General features: G+C 44.4%; 1 protein-coding gene across 1 annotated transcript; it reads left to right on the top strand.

Annotated features, from left to right (window-relative positions):
* Positions 1-1563: 1563 nt before the first annotated feature.
* On the top strand, positions 1564-19333 carry LOC119793454 (dachshund homolog 2-like). Its single transcript, XM_038300673.1, has 10 exons — positions 1564-2105; positions 5397-5500; positions 8938-9051; positions 9132-9239; positions 9311-9456; positions 11620-11746; positions 14812-14966; positions 15044-15191; positions 15646-15771; positions 16052-19333. The coding sequence occupies exons 1-10, from the start codon at positions 1660-1662 to the stop codon at positions 16087-16089; spliced, it is 1512 nt and encodes a 503-aa protein (XP_038156601.1). The 5' UTR covers positions 1564-1659; the 3' UTR covers positions 16090-19333.

Here is a 19333-nt window from a genome sequence, read left to right as displayed (position 1 = left end):
AGTTCCCTCATCAGTTGCTTCATCAGTCCAGTTCCCTCATCAGTCCAGTTCCCTGATCAGTCCAGTTCCCTGTTCACTTATCAGTCCAGTTCCCTGATCAGTCGAGTTCTCTGATCAGTCCAGTTCCCTGATCACTTATCAGTCCAGTTCCCTCATCAGTTGCTTCATCAATCCAGTTCCCTGATCAGTCCAGTTCCCTGTTCACTTATCAGTCCAGTTCCCTCATCAGTTGCTTCATCAGTCCAGTTCCCTGATCAGTCCAGTTCCCTGTTCACTTATCAGTCCAGTTCCCTCATCAGTTGCTTCATCAGTCCAGTTCCCTCGTCAGTCCAGTTCCCTGTTCACTTATCAGTCCAGTTCCCTCATCAGTTGCTTCATCAGTCCAGTTCCCTCATCAGTCCAGCTCCCTGATCAGTCCAGTTCCCTGTTCACTTATCAGTCCAGTTCCCACATCAGTTGCTTCATCAGTCCAGTTCCCTCATCAGTCCAGTTCCCTGTTCACTTATCAGTCCAGTTCCCTCATCAGTTGCTTCATCAGTCCAGTTCCCTAATCAGTCCAGTTCCCTGTTCACTTATCAGTCCAGTTCCCTCATCAGTTGCTTCATCAGTCCAGTTCCCTGATCAGTCCAGTTCCCTCATCAGTCCAGTTCGCTGTTCACTTATCAGTCCAGTTCCCTCATCAGTTGCTTCTTCAGTCCTGTTCCCTCATCACTTGTGTTCGCTTATCAGTCTAGTTCCCTCATAAGTCTAGTTCCCTCATCGTTCCATTTCCCTCACAAGTCCACTTCCCTATTTAGTCAAGTTCCCTCATCAGTCAAGTTCCCTAATCAGTCCAGTTCCCTGACGGGTCCAATTCCCTCATTGGTTCACCTCCCTCATTGGTCCAGTTTCCATCAGTGTACCAGTTCCCTCATCAGTCAAGTTCCCTCATGGATCAAGTTCCTACATCGTCCTAGTTCCCCCATCGGACCAATTCCCTCATCAGTCCAGTTTCCTATTCAGTCCAGTTCCCTCATCACCCCAATTCAATTATTGGTCTAGTTCCATCATCAGCCCAGTTCCCCCATCAGTTCTCTCATCTATCAAGTTCCCTCATCAGCCTAGTTCACCCATTATTCAGGTCAGCTATTAGTCTAGTGCCCTCATCGGCCCAGTTCCTTTATCGCTCCAACCCCCTCATCAGTCCAGTTTCCTATTTAGTCTAGTTCCCTCAGTGAGTCAGTGAGACTGTGAGTCTGGACTCTGCTGGAGATGGACAGTAACCCCCCCTTCCGCGTTCGAAAGGTTAAATTGACCTATTTAATCGGGGCTTTTTATTTAAAAGCCGATCTGATGAATGTGGGGTTCTGAACATTACCAGGTGAGACAGCAGACCCAATCACAACCAGATGATGAGCGGTTCCATCCTGGAGGAGGTGATTAAACAATCAATCAGCTCACCGTTTGCGCCTTAATCTAGGTCTGTAAGCCCCGCCTCCAACATTCTACAGCCAATCAGAGGCCTGTCCGTCCGTGGTCCCTCTGTCTGATTGGCTAATGAAACTAGTAGAGAGAGAGAGCCGATAAAGAGAGCTTGTTTCAGAGCAGCTTAGGAGGAGCAGAACAGAAGCGCTTCTGCTCCTCTTCATCATTCCTCTTCTTCTGTGTTTCTGCTACAGCATGGATGACCCCAAAGGACGGACCTCCACACCCTCTCCTGACCCGGTTTTCTCCTCTGATCCGGGTTACAGCGCTGGGCTCGCAGGGGCGTTTCTGAGCGACAGGCTTCCTTTGGGAGTGAACGAGGCGAGCGGCGGCGGCGCCGCACCGCACGCGGAATGTCGCCTGGTGGAAGTTCACGGAGTGAAGGTGGCCTCCTTCACAGTGGACGGCGCGGAGCTGATCTGCCTGCCGCAGGTTTTCCAGCTGTTCCTGAGGCACCTGGTGGGGGGGCTGCACACCGTCTACACCAAGCTGAAGCGCCTGCGCATCAACCCGGTGGTCTGTACCGTAGAGCAGGTGCGCGTCCTGCGCGGCCTCGGAGCGATCCAGCCCGGAGTGAACCGCTGCAAGCTCATCAGCAGGACCGACTTTGAGGCTCTGTACCGGGACTGCACCAGCCCCAGGTCAGCCAGGGGGGTTCTTTATTACAGAGCGGAAATGAAACCAGAGGCTAAATTAAAGAAAATCCAATCCATAATCCAAACTGGACTTTTCATCTGACGAATCCTCTTCATGGATCAGACTGAGATTTAATCCGAACATCTTTAGTAAACATCAGTTCAAATATTCACAACTTTTAAAACCTTTCAAAGTTTTTCAGCCAACTCCAAATGAATAAAATCAGCTTGATATGAATATTTATTGCTTTCATAGACATGTGCTCTTTTCTTGATGAAATGATGAAGCTGTTCATCCACTGACTGTTATCAGATTAAATAACTAAAAACCAGTTTTGCTCTGGACAAAGCACATTAGCTAATTAATATTTATTATACTGATCTGACTGATGGATGAACTGATAAACTGAAGGATGTATGATTATTGATTAATTCTATTTTTATTAGAAACAGGCTTCCAATGAAAATCCATTCCTTTGAATTCGCCTGAAAAAAGAAAAAACACTGAAATCAGATCATTATTAGAAGAATGACAGCAAGTAGTGGATTTATTTAAAGTCTTTACAAAGAGACAATAAAGCTGTCTTTCTATTATCAAGCATCAATAGATCAATACAATATTTCCTGCGACTTTATTTCTTTATTTGAAACTAAAAACATTAAATAAAAAAATACATATAAATTGAATTTTCCATCAAATACATAAAATGCCTATAAAGTATAAATGATAAATTAAACATTTAGCTTATTTTTTTTTTTTGTTTATTTATTTTAAGATTTATTTACTATTTCAATATTTAACTATTTGTATGTTTTTATTTATTTATATTATTTTAAAAAGATCGGTTTATTAAAATGATTAATTCAAGAGATCCATTCTCAGAATCATTCCGTTCAGGCAACTGCATCTTAAATTTTACAGTTAAAATGGACTAGAGGGAGGCTTTGGTCACACTGTGCTGTTCACAGAGCTGCTACAGCTTCCTTACATTTGGGATAGCCAATGGCATGGTTTTAGTGACACTTGCGATAGTCACTCAGTCAGTGAGCCAGTCAGTGAGCCAGTCAGTGAGTCAGTCAGGGAGTCATTGAGTAATTCAGTCATTCAGTGAGTCAGTCAGCAAGTTAGCCAGTGAGTCAGTGTGTCAGTCAGTAAATCACTGTCAGTCAGTCAATCAGTGAGTCAGTGATTCAGTCAGTAAATCAGTGAGTCAGTGTGTCAGTCAGTAAATCAGTGAGTCAGTGATTCAGTCAGTCAGTGAGTCACTCAGTCAGTCAGTCAGTAAGTCAGCCATTCAATGAGCCAGTCAGTCAGTTAGTCTGTCAGCCAGTCAGTTAACTAGTCAGCCAGTGAGTGCGTCGGTGACATGCAGCTGAAGCAGACATTTCTGTGGCATTTCTCCATGTGGAACAGCTGATCTTGATAATTATCCAGATAATAAAGTAATTAAAGAGAAACAGATTAACTGAACATCCCAGACAGGATGTGAAGCATCCAGTCCAGCATGGCAGGCAGAGAACCTCTCCACTCTGCTAGTGATGCCTGATGCCGTACCCTGCATCTACCAGGTCCTGGTGTTAGCTTTCTAATATCTAGCATCTGACAGGATCTCGGTACTGAATGGAGGTGGTTCACTGAGGGATCCTCGGGAGGAACCGGACCCAGGATAACGGCTATCTGGCTTTCTGACACCCAGACCCAGGAAAAATCCAGATGTTTAATCTAGAACTTATTCTGAGCTCTACTTGATACTGCCTTCAGGGGCTCTGGACTTTCAGGTTTTGGGCTGGAAGGTTCTGGTTCTATTGAGCACAGGTGGTCTGTTCGCCAGGATCAAATCATGTGAATAAAGGAGTGGTTTATTGCTGCACCATTGGGTTTCAGAGCAAAGAGGTCTAAAATGGCTATGACATGGTAGATCAAATGGTCCTCACAGAGATAGACTTACAGCTCTCACACACTCACTGTGAACATGAGGCCAGCACCTGTGAGGTCAGCCGTGTTTGTGGTTCAGAACAGGAGGACGGGTCTGGCTGACATGCAATCTGTCATCAGAAAAATAATAACTTATATTTCTGCTGCTTGAAGGATTTCAAAAAGCCATTACCTGTGATTTCCTGTTCTCTGAGCAGAACCGGCCTGAGTGGGTTAAACTGGGCTGGCATAACTTCAAAGGCTTCTTTTCCCAGTTTGATTAAGTTTTACTCGCACACATACAGACACCTGAGGAATTTAATTTAGTGCGTTGGCAGGTCATCTCCGACCATCAATCAAACACTGACCCGTTGACCCACTCAGACATTATGACTTAAGAGGATCAGAACCAGGTCCCTGCTTAAGCAGTCAGATCAGTTATTTAGTATAAATACATTAATGTTGGATTATTTCTGTTATTAAAGTGTAACATCTATTGTAAGATCTGTGGCCTATGACAGTTTATTACATCTAATGGTGATAAAACATAACAAAACTTATGTTATGTCAGGTCCACCAGAACCAGTACCCTCCCACTGAGGGAGCTCATTAATAGCAATTTTATCAGTTAAAGAGTTTTTGACAGAGAACCTCTAAAACATTGACACCTCAGCATGGAGCTATGCCAACCATCATGAGACTCTCTCAGTCAGTAGACTGCACAAGTGTAGGTGGATTTGTCTTTCTGTGTTGATACTACCTCTACTATTCTAATATATCATCCAAAATAGGCAGTTATCCTAAGCTACTCTCTATATCTATGCTGCTATAGGCTTACACTGCTGGAGGACACGGGGAGCCTGGTTCTGCTGAAGGTTTCTTTATCGTCAAAGGGAGTTTTCCTCTCCACTGTTGCTCCAAGCATGCTTTGTGTGAGGGGCTTGCTGTCGAGTTCATCAGTCGATGCAATCAGCTGGTTTTCCTTTGATAGAAAACTTTGAACCAATCTGACTGGATGATCTGGTTGACTTGTCTCTGTAAAGTGTCTTGAGATGACGTGTTGTGAATGTGTGGTAGTGAAATAAACTGAATTGAACTGGGGTTATCAGAGGTATCAGTGGGTGTGGCTACCATGACAATGATTATTATTATTTATTTTTATTTTTTGGCAATGATTAACACCCTAACCTTAGCATGGAATCAGACTGATATCAAGCAACTATAATGTCTTTGTTGATGTAAACTATATATTTCATTTGTTTACTTGTAGACAATAAAAGGTCTTCAGGAAATATAATAGAAGCTCATGAACTCTTCATTCCAGAGTGACCTGCTCTAGAATGAACTCTGTCTGATGTTTGTTACTCTGGTGTGTCTTTCAGCTCTCGTCCGGGTCGTCCCCCAAAGAGAAGTCTGGGTTTCATCAGTAGCAGCTCCAGGCTCCTCCCACATGGCCTTCTCAGCCCAGCCCTCCTGTCTCAGAGCAGTGAGAAAATCTAATTCATTTATTTATAAGTATATATTTATAAGTAAAAACATTTTTCACATCAGAACTTCAAAATTCTTAAAAAAGGACGTTTTAAACATTTATAGTAAAACACTGGGACCTAATTTAGCTACTTTTATCTATTTGAAGTATTTACTGCACATACAGTATTAACAAGGCAAGGCAAGGCAAATTTATTTGTATAGCACAATTCAGTACAAAGACAATGCAAAGTGCTTTACATGATTAAAATAGACCAGGGAAGCAAACAGCAAGCTATTGGTTATATTGGCAATCGGCTAGCCTTGGCTAATAGCCCAGTTGTGGCAAAACTACACTATCTCCAGAGATGAGAAGAAGGAGGCTCAGAAAATCTGGTGATGGAAGCCGTCACAGCTGGAGGAGAAGGAACAGGCTCATTATTCTGTCCTTCATCAAGTGAAATGTGAGATTTATGACAAAAAGTGGAGGAATTAGCAATGCAAACACAGCAGCAGGACTACAGAGAAACCAGCATCATTTAGCTGACAGAGACATGGCTAACAGCACTAACCAAAGACACATGTATAAATGAATGGCTTTTATCTTCCAGACAGAACTTGGACAGTGGGGCGCTGTGTTTGTGCACCTCTGGAGATGTAACAATGAAAGAGAGAGCAGGAGCAGCGTGTGCTGCTTCATTTTTGATGCTTGTACAAGTTTAGTTCTGATGCGCAGCTGAAGCATCTTTGTTGCCCCAGCTGCTCGGTCGAAAAGTGGGTCTGATGCGCATTGGGCGGAGCTAACTTATCCTTTCTTTGCCTGTAACAATGGCCGCAATATTTGCTTTAATTAGTAGGTAAAAAGTAGTTTTAATATATATTTTTAAGTGAGAAAGTCCCCTATAAAACATTGTCAGTGCAGTAGTTCATCAGGATTATGATCCTCCCTTCAAGTATTATTTCGCAGTCAGAGCCGCTCAGAGCCCTACTCTCTGTCACTAGGAATCCCCTTCAACAGCAGCCTCTGGCCCGATCGCCTCTTCGTGTTTTCCGCTACTGTTCGTGTCGGCAGGAAGGTGTTTTTTACGTACGTAATCCAAACTGTAGGCACAGGAATAATAGACTCGAACATATTTTGTCCTCAGGTTTGGACATTTTAAGTTAATTTAGGCGTTAATAAACTGTTTCAGAGGAGTGATCTTAGCGATCAGCATCAGCAGTGCTGTGTCTGTCACCCTGCCAGCTCCCAAATCAGCTTCTCTGATTGGTTAATGTGGCGCATTGAGCAGCAAAAGTAAAAAAAATTTAACTCCAGCAGCTGCAGCTTCTGAAGCATGTCCCACGCGTCAGATGCTCAGAAGCTTGTGAGGCACTACTTGAGCTGCTCAAAACAAGCTGCTGCACCTTTTCCTGCACCAAGATGTGTGTCAACCATTGACTTTGCATGTAAACTAGCTGCTTCTGCTGCCTCTGCTGCTTGCGGTGTGAACGTAGCGTCAGTCAATCAAAAGCCAAGCGGTTTCCCTGGAGTAGATCCTGTTGGGATGTTTCCATCAGTCATCATCAGCATCTTCATGGCATCTGATGGTTTACAGGAAGCAGGAGAAGTAGTACCATGCTGTATCCAGGGGGACAGAGCCCATAAAAAAACCTGCATTTCCTCCTCCTCAACCTCCTCCTCCCTAATAGTCATATACACTAAAATATGATTTCCAGATGGAAAATCCTCATAAGCTCCTTTTCTCTGATCCTCTAAATCTGAAGTGAGTCGGAGCTTCGGGTCCCACTCGGTCTGTCAGTCGCTTTGATATCTGCTAATGAACATTACTAATTATAACAGTAGCTCTGACAGTCCGACACCTCTGCAAGATTAGTCACAGGCACCTGACAGGCACAGCTCAGGGCTAAATCACACATTAGGATATTGATGCTTTCCTCCACATTATAATAAAAAGTAAAAGGGGTCAGAGTTAGAAAGGTTTGAAAGAAGCTCCATGACGGTTCCTGGAGACGATCAGCGTGTCTTTGGACTTGATCACACCTGTGGGACGTAATTTGTCAGCCATCTTCATCTGTTTTTATTCAGTCTTTTTTTTAGGCTGAATATTAAAACACTGTAGAAGAGAGGAAGTGAAGGAGAAGATTTGAGGCTGGGGGCTGGAAAACCGTTCCGTCAGTGAACCTGGCTGAACTCCAGGCTTCTCCTTCTCATCCATCAGTCTGAGCAGCCAGCCTTTAATGTTCTAATGTTTCTGCTCAGCCGAGCGTTTGAATCCTGCAGAGGACATACCGACCCTGAACCACCGTCACCTCGCTGACAGATCTGACAGCTTGATGAAAACACTCTGCAGCTTTTATTAAAAGTTGCCTCCTGTGAGGTCACAGGATTATGATGATCAAAAGCTCAGTTTATTAAAAGCTAAAGGTTGACTTTAAACTACTGCGATGCAGAACCCGAGCTCTGCAGACTGGTTCAGGCTGTAAGGCTGCAGAGGAGAATCAGCCCAAAGAGATCAGTCAAAGTGACACCTCTGTCTCTTTTGTTCCTTCTCAGCACCAGTTATGAAAGCGCTCTGTTGGATCCCTGGTTTCTTCACCTTCTTCTCTTTCTCAGATCCTCAGATCCACTTTCTTTGCAGATCCTATCAGTAGGAGGAGACAAAGTTCTGCCGGTCCGGGTTGGTACTGGTTTGTCCTGTTGGAAGACGTCTGGGTGTGAATTGGGTTTCTTTGCGTTAAAGATCTATTTAAACTGTTCTGGGTTTTCTAATTTCATTCTGGTTCTGTAGAATTCGTCCAAAGTTCTGGAACTTTCCTCAGCTTTGTTTTTGCTTCTTTATATGGGCTAACTGTGTTCATCTGTGCTCTGGTTCTGCTTCCACCGTCTTTCATTGTCTTCCCGTCTAGTTTTCTGCTCAGAATCTCCATCAGGAGTTCTGCATCCTTCTCGTTCCACGGTTCTTTTTCAGCTCTGAACAGAACTGTTGGGGAAGAACAACAGAGGTGGTTTTGGTCACAGCTGGTTCATCAGAAGAAGAACAGCTCCGTCAGGATGTTGTCTACCCTCTGTCCCCCTAGAACCACCTGTTTGTCTCAGTGAGGACATCCGGAGGTATGTCTGGGTCCCCACAGCTCCCAGTCTCCAGACACTCTAGCTGGGGCCAATCCTGACCTACTGAGAGAGAGAAGCAGATCTTTTTTTGGTGTCTTCGTGAGTTTAATGAGCTCATTAGTGGGGCTCCCTCGTTAACACTGAGGCAGGTGGTAAGAAGAGTTTATGATGTGAGTTGTGAGATAGAGCTGGTCCACAGTCAGCAATTACAGATCAGTTATTTAAACTGTGAACATTAAACTAAAATTTCTTCTGATTAATGAGAGGAAAGCCATCCTGAACCAGTTCTTGCTGCAGCGCCCCCTGGAGTTCAGATTCAGATCTCTGTCATGTTCTGTCTTAAGGTCTGACAGCAGTGATGGCTGAAGCTCTGAGGATACACAAGATGAGGAAGATGATCATGCATTTCCATGGCAACGTTAACCAAAGTGAAGCCAACTCAGAGAACAACAACACAGGTTGGATTCCTTGGATCATAAACTCAGTCCTGTCTCCTTTCCTCAGTTGCTGCCTTCTCACTTCCTTCTCTCCTTGGTAGGGGGCAATGAAGGATCATGGGAAAGGGAACAGCGCCTCCTTTCTCCTTCCTTAGCTGCAGCGCCCCCTGCTGGCTCGGTTTGTCTCAGGGCTCTGCAGCAGCACAGCCGTGAGTCACATCCTGATTGGTTCGCCGAGCTCTGTGGGCGGGTCACTGATCCTTTGTCTCTGCTTCCACAGGTATAACAGATCTTCCTTTTATGGTCATGCCACATCCTCTCCTTCCTGTGGGCCTGCCCCCTGCTGGTGTAGCCATGGAGATGACTCAGTTGACCCAGCTGAGCGGTCCAGCTAACCTGCAGGATGATTCACAGACAGACGACAAGGTAACTGTAGGGCTAACCTCACATGGCTAACAGATGACACAGTTGCTGTGTCCAAACATCCGTCCCTCCATAGCGCACTATAATGGTTAGGCCATTTCGAATGAGTGTCCGAACATCTATTGGACAAAAAAGTAGTGGACTCAAATTTTCCCACAAAGCACCTTGAAAAGTAGTGATAATTCACGTCGCTACTCGATCCGTCCCGGAAGCAAGATCTGTTCCGCGCATGCGCCATCACATGCGCATCCAGATTTACAGCCGGGTCACACTAGATTGTATTTTGTAAAAAAGGCCTACATGACCAAAAATATTAAACATACTAAACTATAATGTGTTAAAGGTTAATAATGCACTTTGTGAGAAAATAAAAGCCTTAAATCCTTTCTATTTTATCCCTTTTCTGTGCCCGATCTGCACTGGAAATGGGATCCTACGTAGGGTGACCAAACGTCCGTATTTCCCGGGACATATCCGTATTTCACGTCCTGTCCCGGGCGTCCCGGGTTTTTTTTAGAAAGTGAGGAAATGTCCTGATTTCACTGCGCACGACGCTGCGTGTGACGTAATCCCTGAGCCGCGTCAGTGCGGGCAGCCCTGTTCTTAATCAGAGGCTCTGTTCGAAAACCTGGGCTGCATCCTCCAAGGACGCGGTCTACCTAGACTGGATCCTTCGAAGTCCTTGAAAATAAGGAGACCGGAAGAGTTTTGGCTGTAAATTCGAACAGGTCCACCCTTCGGCGGGTTTTACCGCCGTATGCTCTGTTGCTTAGCAACCGTGAAAGTTGACACACAAAGCAGGAAAAGAATAAATACCGAGGTTTTCAAAACTGTTTGTTTATTTATTTATTTTTTAAAAAGTTAAAGCGAACAAAGACTACACTCACAAGAATCCAGAGTGGAATAAAGGTTCCAACCACCGGGAGCAGGAGCAAATCAAATCAAATGTAATGATAGAAACCTTAGTCAGTTAAATAACCTGCTGCTGTCATTCTGCACATCTCTGATGTTGCTGCTATTTTCAAATATCCATTACTGTAAAAATGTCCAAAGCTGCATATTGGTTATTTATTCCCCAGTTTTATATTGTTAAAACACTTTACAGAATTGTATTTTTTTATATTTTAACTCTTCCCTATTATGTTATTCTTATACATTTTTCTAAGGTCCTCATTTGTGTGACCATTTTCAATAATCTTTCTGCTGCTGTAAATCTCCCCATTGTGGGACAATAAAGGGATTTTCTATTCTATTCTATAAAAGGGTTAGAAATATATAAGTAAATCTAAACAATGTATCTACAAAATATATCTGCAAAATCTCTAATATTCAACAACAAAAAATACGTAGTTAAGCATATTGTGCAAAACAAAAATAAAAAAATTAAACTCCTATCAGATTTATAGTTCCCACTCCGCAGATCTATTAGAATCTGTCCTTAAATTACAGCCAAACTCATTTACACAGTAACAGATAAAAACCTTTAGATAAGCCAAACATTACCGCCACATATCTGACTCAATAACCATTAAAACAACTATTTTCATTAATTTCAGACGGAACTATTCACAGAGTTGTATTATATTAAACTGAACTTCCAATTTTCACCACTGATCTGCGCCAAGTAACATTTCCTCTGATCACGGAGCAAATCCCGATGATGAGACATTTGTTCTTTCAAACGCCAAACCCAATTGTCTCAAAAAAGTCATAAAACATTTTTAAAGTTGATTTTAGCATTCTTTAGTGAGTTAAGGATAGAAATAAGTAATTTTAGTACCATAATTATATTATTTATGGATAACCGGATGAATATCTGTTCGCGCATGTGCAGGACGGAGCGTGCTTCTGGGACGGATCAGGTGGGGACAATCCATGGTCACTAGACGAGCAGATATATCCCAGAATGCTTTGTAATAGCTCTCCTTGCAAAGCATCATGGGATTTGTTTTTGGGGGTAACAAAGAACAAAGATGATGCCGTGTAGCGAGCCGGAGTCACGTGACCCACAGGGAGCGAAAAGTAGTGATCAAGTAGTAAACTGAGTCACTATAAGGTTCACTATATAGTGATGGAGGGGTTTAGGGGTGAGAGCGGATTTTCGGACACAGCCAGTTACATCGCTAATGCCAAGATGCTAATGCTGACAATGTGCTATGGACTCAGGGGCTTCCTGCAGGAAGCCCCTCCCCCAGTGATCAAGGGCTCCACCTTCAGGAACCAACCAGTCGGTTGCCTTCCGGAGCATCTTCACCTTCATCTCCTCCTCCTCCAGAACACCCACCAGAACCAGGCCAGTGTGAACAAACAGACTTCTGGTTTTGAACAGTGTTGTATTCCTGCTGTAATCTGGACCCTGATGTTGGACCCAGTCAGAAAAATGGCTCCATGAATGCAAAGTTGGTGGGGACACTAGGGTGGTGGCTGATGGATCTAGTTACACAAACGCTTTCTTTAGTTTTTTGTATTTTCCAAAAATTAGCTCAAAAATATATATTTATTGAATGCTTTCCTTGAGAGCACAAAGGAAACAAAAAAAACACTGCTGTTTATATTTATAGATAGTTAGAGAGATGAGTTTCAGTGCATTACATATATAGGGCCCAAAAACATTAATGTATACAAAAATAAAGAATAAAAGCCAATTCCGATGCCAAAATCGATATATCATGCATCCCTAGAAGTACAATTTGAATTCCATCCATCCAGAAAAATATGGATTTTTTCTTGTAAACTTTGTGGTAAACTTGGAAATATACACTATATTGCCAAAAGTATTTGCTCACCCATCCAAATTATTGGAATCAGGTGTTCCAATCACTTCCATGGCCACAGGTGTATAAATTCAAGCACCTAGGCATGCAGACTGTTTTTACAAACATTTGTGAAAGAATGGGTCGCTCTCAGGAGCTCAGTGAATTCCAGCGTGGAACTGTGATAGGATGCCACCTGTGCAACAAATCCAGTCGTGAAATTTCCTCGCTCCTAAATATTCCACAGTCAACTGTCAGCTGTATTATAAGAAAATGGAAGTGTTTGGGAACGACAGCAACTCAGCCACGAAGTGGTAGGCCACGTAAACTGACGGAGCGGGGTCAGCGGATGCTGACGCGCATAGTGCGAAGAGGTCGCCAACTTTCTGCAGAGTCAATCACTACAGACCTCCAAACTTCATGTGGCCTTCAGATTAGCTCAAGAACAGTGCGCAGAGAGCTTCATGGAATGGGTTTCCATGGTCGAGCAGCTGCATCCAAGCCATACATCACCAAGTGCAATGCAAAGCGTCGGATGCGGTGGTGTAAAGCACGCCGCCACTGGACTCTAGAGCAGTGGAGACGCGTTCTCTGGAGTGACGAATCGCGCTTCTCCATCTGGCAATCTGATGGACGGGTCTGGGTTTGGCGGTTGCCAGGAGAACGGTACTTGTCTGACTGCATTGTGCCAAGTGTAAAGTTTGGTGGAGGGGGGATTATGGTGTGGGGTTGTTTTTCAGGAGCTGGGCTTGGCCCCTTAGTTCCAGTGAAAGGAACTCTGAATGCTTCAGCATACCAAGACATTTTGGACAATTCCATGCTCCCAACTTTGTGGGAACAGTTTGGAGCTGGCCCCTTCCTCTTCCAACATGACTGTGCACCAGTGCACAAAGCAAGGTCCATAAAGACATGGATGACAGAGTCTGGTGTGGATGAACTTGACTGGCCTGCACAGAGTCCTGACCTCAACCCGATAGAACACCTTTGGGATGAATTAGAGCGGAGACTGAGAGCCAGGCCTTCTCGTCCAACATCAGTGTGCGACCTCACAAATGCGCTTCTGGAAGAATGGTCAAAAATTCCCATAAACACACTCCTAAACCTTGTGGACAGCCTTCCCAGAAGAGTTGAAGCTGTTCTAGCTGCAAAGGGTGGACCGACGTCATATTGAACCCTATGGATTAGGAACGGGATGTCACTTAAGCTCATATGTGAGTCAAGGCAGGTGAGCAAATACTTTTGGCAATATAGTGTATTTTATTGCATGTTGCATATCCCAGTCAATCTGTTTTACCCTTAAATCTGCAGCTCTTCCTGCTTCTCTTTGTTTAAAAAGATTAATGAACCTCTTTACTTATATGATGATGCTAGATACAAAATTTCAAGAATTTCTGCAGTCTGATTTTATCTGTTTAATAAGAAAACATGTTACCTCTAACCTGTAACTGGGAGTCTCGGTCCTCTGAAAACCCCACCTTTTTTTCAACTAGTAAAGAACATTTAAACTATATTTTCTCAAGCTTCTTGCATTATAATACTAACTTGTATAAACTTATAATCTGTTGTCGTTTTTCTCCGTATTTCTAACGAACAGATTTTTCGGTGGCATCTCTAATTTTTTTTACTTTTACTTAAACATCATGGTTAAATTCACTAAGTGCTGCTGTGTGTCTCTCCTCCAACCATGTAGCTACTTTGTATATCAGTAAAATGCGATCGTAAATCAGATGATTCAAAGTGACAGATCTGATGATGTTACACAGAGAAGCGGGACATGGGAGCAGTGAGAGAGAGGAAAAACACTGACTCAAAACACTCTGAACACAGCTGCATCCAACTCTGTTACCTTTGGCTAAAGTAAATTAGCGGAAAGGGGAAGAAAAGCGGAAGTTATTAGTGGGGACATCTCCAACGAGGCTTTCAGAAAGTTACGTCTGTGCTTGTATGGCAGGCAGAGGCTAAACCTGATTGGTGAACAAAAGTCCTTCTGATCAGGAAGGTGGTTCTGAACCCAGAATAAACTGATCCGTCCAGAATAGACATCTGTCTCCTGGACCATGCACCATCTCTCCTCCCTCACAGAGCTCCAGTTAACAACCCTTTCAATACCATCCCAGTCGATCTGGAGCCAATTGCATCCAGATATTTACCTGCAGCAATCCCTCTAAGAGCAGGTGAAGCCTCCTCTAAGGGTTTCCTTCTTCTCTAATGGTGTCAGAACCAGAAAAAAGCAGTTGAGCTGTTTCCTCCTGATGTGTTTTAGGTTTCTAGATTTTTTGATCCTTCATCTTCAGGCGTCTCTCTGCTGCTCCTCTGTTTGCTTCGTTTGCAGCACAAGCTAATCTTATGCTGGATTATTCAGAGGAAGCTGCAGGAGCTTGGTCATCTATAGTAGGAACACTGGGAACTAATTTGGTTCCAGTCACCAATTAAAAATCTTCAGCATGTTTCTGTTTGGCTCAGCGACCTGAGTTACTCTGCTGTAGAGCTGGAATCACTCTTTCTGGGTCCACACCATCATACTGCCATCACTGTGTGAGGTATCAGGACAGAATAAATTTTGTTCACTCTGATTACATTCAGGTTTACTCTCTTATATCTGCAGGTGACACCACTTGGCCCCTCCCCCTTCACAAACCAGCCAATGACAAAATAGCACCCACCCAGCTGCCATCATTCAGGCGCTTCAGCAACTCCTTAGCTCCTCTCCTAATGTCTGAAGGCCTGTCCTCCATGGAGACGCTGCTGACCAACATACAAGTAACTTATTACAAACTCCGCAATTTTTTAACACTGCCAGAACATTTTACAGTTTCTGCTTCACAAACACCCCCCAGGGTCTCCTGAAAATGGCGGCAGAGAGCGCCCGCTCCCAGAGCAAAAGGAGTCAAACGGAGCGCAGAGAGTTAGAACTGGAGCTGGACAAAGAACGAGACGTCAGACAGACTCTGCAGAGACAGCTGAGCTGTGAGCTTCAGACACAAGGTAAGACAGGTCAGAGACAGGAGAGACAGGTAGCAGACAGGAGAGATGGGTAGCAGACAAGAGAGACAGGTCAGAGACAGGAGAGACGGGTCGGAGACAAGAGAGACAGGTCAGAGACAAGAGAGACGGGTAGCAGACAGGAGAGACGGGTCAGAGACAGGAGAGACGGGTCGGAGACAGGAGAGACGGGTCGGAGACAAGAGAGACGGGTCGGAGACAAGAGAGACGGGTCAGAGACAGGAGAGACGGGTCGGAGACAGGAGAGACGGGTCGGAGACAGGAGAGATGGGTCGGAGACAAGAGAGACGGGTCAGAGACAGGAGAGACGGGTCGGAGACAGGAAACAAGGTTGGAGAGAGGTAAGAGACAGGTTGCAGACAGGAGAGATGGGTGGAGACAGGAGATGTTTCGCAGCAGACAGATGTCACCAGTTTGTGTCTCGTTGTGTCATTAGTGTCGATGCAGAGGAGGCTGAAGAAGGAGAAGAAAGCAAAGAGGAAACTGCAGGAGGCTCTGGACCTGGAATCAGGGAAGAGGGAAAAGGTGGAGCGGTCTCTGAAGACTTATGAAGGACCAACAGGTGAGGAGCTATACGAACAGATGAGGACCTCTGTGAACAGTTGAGGACCTGTAGGGCAAGGTAAGGACCTGTAGGAACAGACGAGAACCTGTATGAACAGAAGAGGACTGGTAGGAACAGGCAAGGAAGGAAGGCCTCAACTTCCATTTGTCCTCCATCACCTCCTCTGTAGCTTTACCTCTAAGGTGAGCTAATCTTTCACCTTAGAGGTAAAGATGATTTGATCTGAATGAACTAATATGATGAAGGAAGAAACTCATTGGGTTTTATCTCTCTGCAGAGAACCCAGTCTTCATCAAGCCTCCTCTTCTTTTCTGAATGATCTCTGCCTGGAGGACGGAGGGACAAACAGACACACCGATGGACGGATGTAGAGAGAAAATTCCACCTAAACTCTAAAAGGACTCAGTTTCCCATCATTCCTCATAGCAGCTTGTCTCTGTGGCTGAACTGCTGAGGAACAGGTGTTACTCCCTGTTAGGCTGGAGCATGACCTGGCTGTTTGAAGTGACACCACTGCTGTGTCCTATCGTCCACCCTAACCCCTCCATCCCTATACAGAGCAACGGTCTTGCTCCAAACACTAACCCTTACTATCAGTGTCCCTCCAAATAAAGTAACACTCACAGCTGAGAAAGGCGCCTTGGTTAAAGAGGGGTGGGGGGATGTAATTTTGAATGCAAGGGTTTCTTCCGTCCAACGGAAAAGGAAAACAGTCGTTGCAATGGTAACACAGTGACAGCACATGTGCATGGCTGTTGCTCTCTGCAGTATGATGACATAAAACCTTCGCCCCTTAAAAGAAATACGGTCAAATAAAACTATTTAAAAGAGGACCTTCCCTTTTAGGATCAATGACGTCTAACTTGTGTTTTCCTGTCAAAGATAAAGCAAACCAGCAGAATATACTATTTTAATACAGGTGTTTCCTCCGCCACTAGTTCGCCGCTACACCCACTGCCAAAATCCAGTCCGTCTGCTCTGATGAAGACTCGATATTTAAGGGCTGAATGGTCAACTTTCTCTACCCACTAGGTGGTTTGAGATGGCTCGTAATGTGACGGACCCTCCACAAGAACGCCTAAATGGAGGGTTAGGGGCCCGTTTGGGATTGGGCCTTAAAAATCCAACATGGCTCCTTTCTCCTTCTCCAACTGAGCATGTGCAGCCTCTAATGTTACCCACCTGATGACATCATAGGGTCTGACCTGGACCTGCTGTGACTTGAGGACCATCGACCAGCACACATTTCTCTCCTAACATTAAAATGGTTCCAGTTGCAGGACTTGTCCAACTTGTAAAACTGTGAGTGGGTTAAAATGGTTAAACTTTTTGCTAACGTTACTAGCTGAAACTAGAATCCAAATAGTAGAGGTGCTGGTGCTGCCAATTAGACACATTGTGTTACTTCCTGTTTTGACTGCTTTGACCTATGTTCTGTGCTGCTGTTCTCCAGCTTTTCTCTTTAATTAAGTTCTCTTTCCTGTGTGTCATAAGCTCAGAGTGTAGGAATGTGAGGCGCAGAATTTGAGGCGAGACAGGCAGTGGGAAGATTCAAAACGTTATTAAGATAAACTGAACAGAAATATGTGGTGCTGTGAATCTACAGTGGCTGCAGGGGGAGAAGGGGCACACTCCATCACTGGCAATCTGGTTGAGGGGGAAACACAGGTAAGTGACCACGATAATCTGACAGAAGATGATCATCCATGTGAGTCACTTACCTGGTCCATCCTCTTGAGTGAGGAAGGATCCAGTCGATGGACTGCCAACGAGATGCGGCGGGAGCAGCCCAGAGTGTCCCCGATGCAGCAGCCTCAGTGAACAAGCACGAATCTGAGCAAGGTCAGGGAAACAGTTCAGAACAGGAAGGTTCAGAGATCCAGGAGTCCCCAACCCGGCTTAGGGTTCCGATCAGAACAGGAACAGACAGTTTCAGGGTTCCATGAGTCCAACAGCGAGTTTAGGAAGAAACGTTCAGATAGAAACTGGTGGGCTCAGCAGTTAAGAGGCAGAACAAGACATGACCCCAGGAAAACCATGGAACTTTAAACTAACTCCCTCCACTGAGCCAAAAAAGGGAACAGGGTGTGCTCAATGGATAAAAGGGAGGACATGATTTGGAAACGCTAAGGCAAGTACCTAACACTAAGCCTAATACCTACCAGAATAGAGCCACTGGGACCAGGGACACGTTCATGTAGTGGCCCTTCAACAGTTCATGAAAAGGTAGGAACCAAAAACAATTGGGTGATGATACACAGAAAGTGCAGTTCTAGAGCTTCGCCCACTGGTCACCACCATCCCATCCATATTTCTAATTGTTTTCCCTGCTTATTCATATAACAGATGAGAACCCCACTCTGGTAATTGGCAGCGCCTTAATCAGAAACATGGCATCAGAGACAGCAGGGACCATAGTCAAATGTTTGCTGGGTGCTAGAACGGCCGACATCAAATCCTACCTGTAGCTACTGGCCTTCAGTCCGGACATATGTTTCTCCTTGGTCCTGTCGTGCCTCTATCTTTCTTATACTTCATCCAAAATAGCTTGTTATCCTGAGCTATTTTATGTATTTTCTGCTGCTATAGCCTTAGACTGCTGGAGGACATGTGGGACCCCTTTCCATTCTGCTTTGATCCATTTCTATTTTGGTATTCTGCAGTATTTGTTAGTTCAACCATTAACTTTATGCTTTTTCTCATCATAATAGCTTAATCTGGTCTTTTCCTGTTCTCCATCCTGAACCCAGGCGGGCCAAATTCACAGTCAGTCTGGCGTCTCTCCTGAGAACTTCAACAGTTCTCCTTAAACTCTGCTGCTGAATATCTTCTCTGAATTATTCTAAACAAATAAGGTCAGGAACCAAAACAAAAACAAGATTTCTCTTTGATGTTTATAAAATAACACATCAGCTTTCTGGTGGGTGGAGCTCTGAGGCTCATTAGCATCTCATCAGGGTCCTTGGGAACACGATCCATGTTCTTCAGTCCAGCTGTCCGTCATTTAAAGGCTAATTAGCAGCCCTCATTAGCCTCATTTGATGATATTTCACCACAATTCTTAATCCAGTTGTTCAAACTTTTTCATCTAGAAAACATTTTGATTCCCTAAGGAGCTCTTTACCCTTAACGAGCTTCAGACACCAGACTAACGAGATCAGCACTAGTTAGCTTCCTAAAGCAGAGATGCTCATTAATGAAAGGTTAAATAATGAAAAAAACTACTAACTATAATTGGTCCTGTAATATCTAAAGTGCTGCTCGCTGCAGCCGGCATCAATGACCACACCTAAGCTCAGTATCAGCTGCTATAGGCCAGGGCCCAGTTGGACCCCTTTAGAAACCCAGCAGGGTCTAGTTGGGTTTACTGGGAGGTGAAGCTACCCGTCTTCATTTTGCTCATCTCATAAGACCTGCATTTTGGACCAGAAACCAACAGACCCTCTACTGTGAGAACATCTAATGTAGGAGGAAGCTGTAGAAGTGAGGAAGATCTGGGGGCATATTTAACAAACTTCTTACAATTAGTCCTAAGATCTATCTGCAAAGAAACAAAAAA

Source organism: Cyprinodon tularosa, unplaced genomic scaffold (genome assembly GCF_016077235.1).
Source record: "Cyprinodon tularosa strain WSP-4 unplaced genomic scaffold, ASM1607723v1 ctg453, whole genome shotgun sequence".
Lineage (NCBI taxonomy): Eukaryota > Metazoa > Chordata > Actinopteri > Cyprinodontiformes > Cyprinodontidae > Cyprinodon > Cyprinodon tularosa.
The sequence above is the reverse complement of the archived record's forward strand: the minus strand, read 5'-3'. Positions and strand labels throughout refer to the sequence as shown.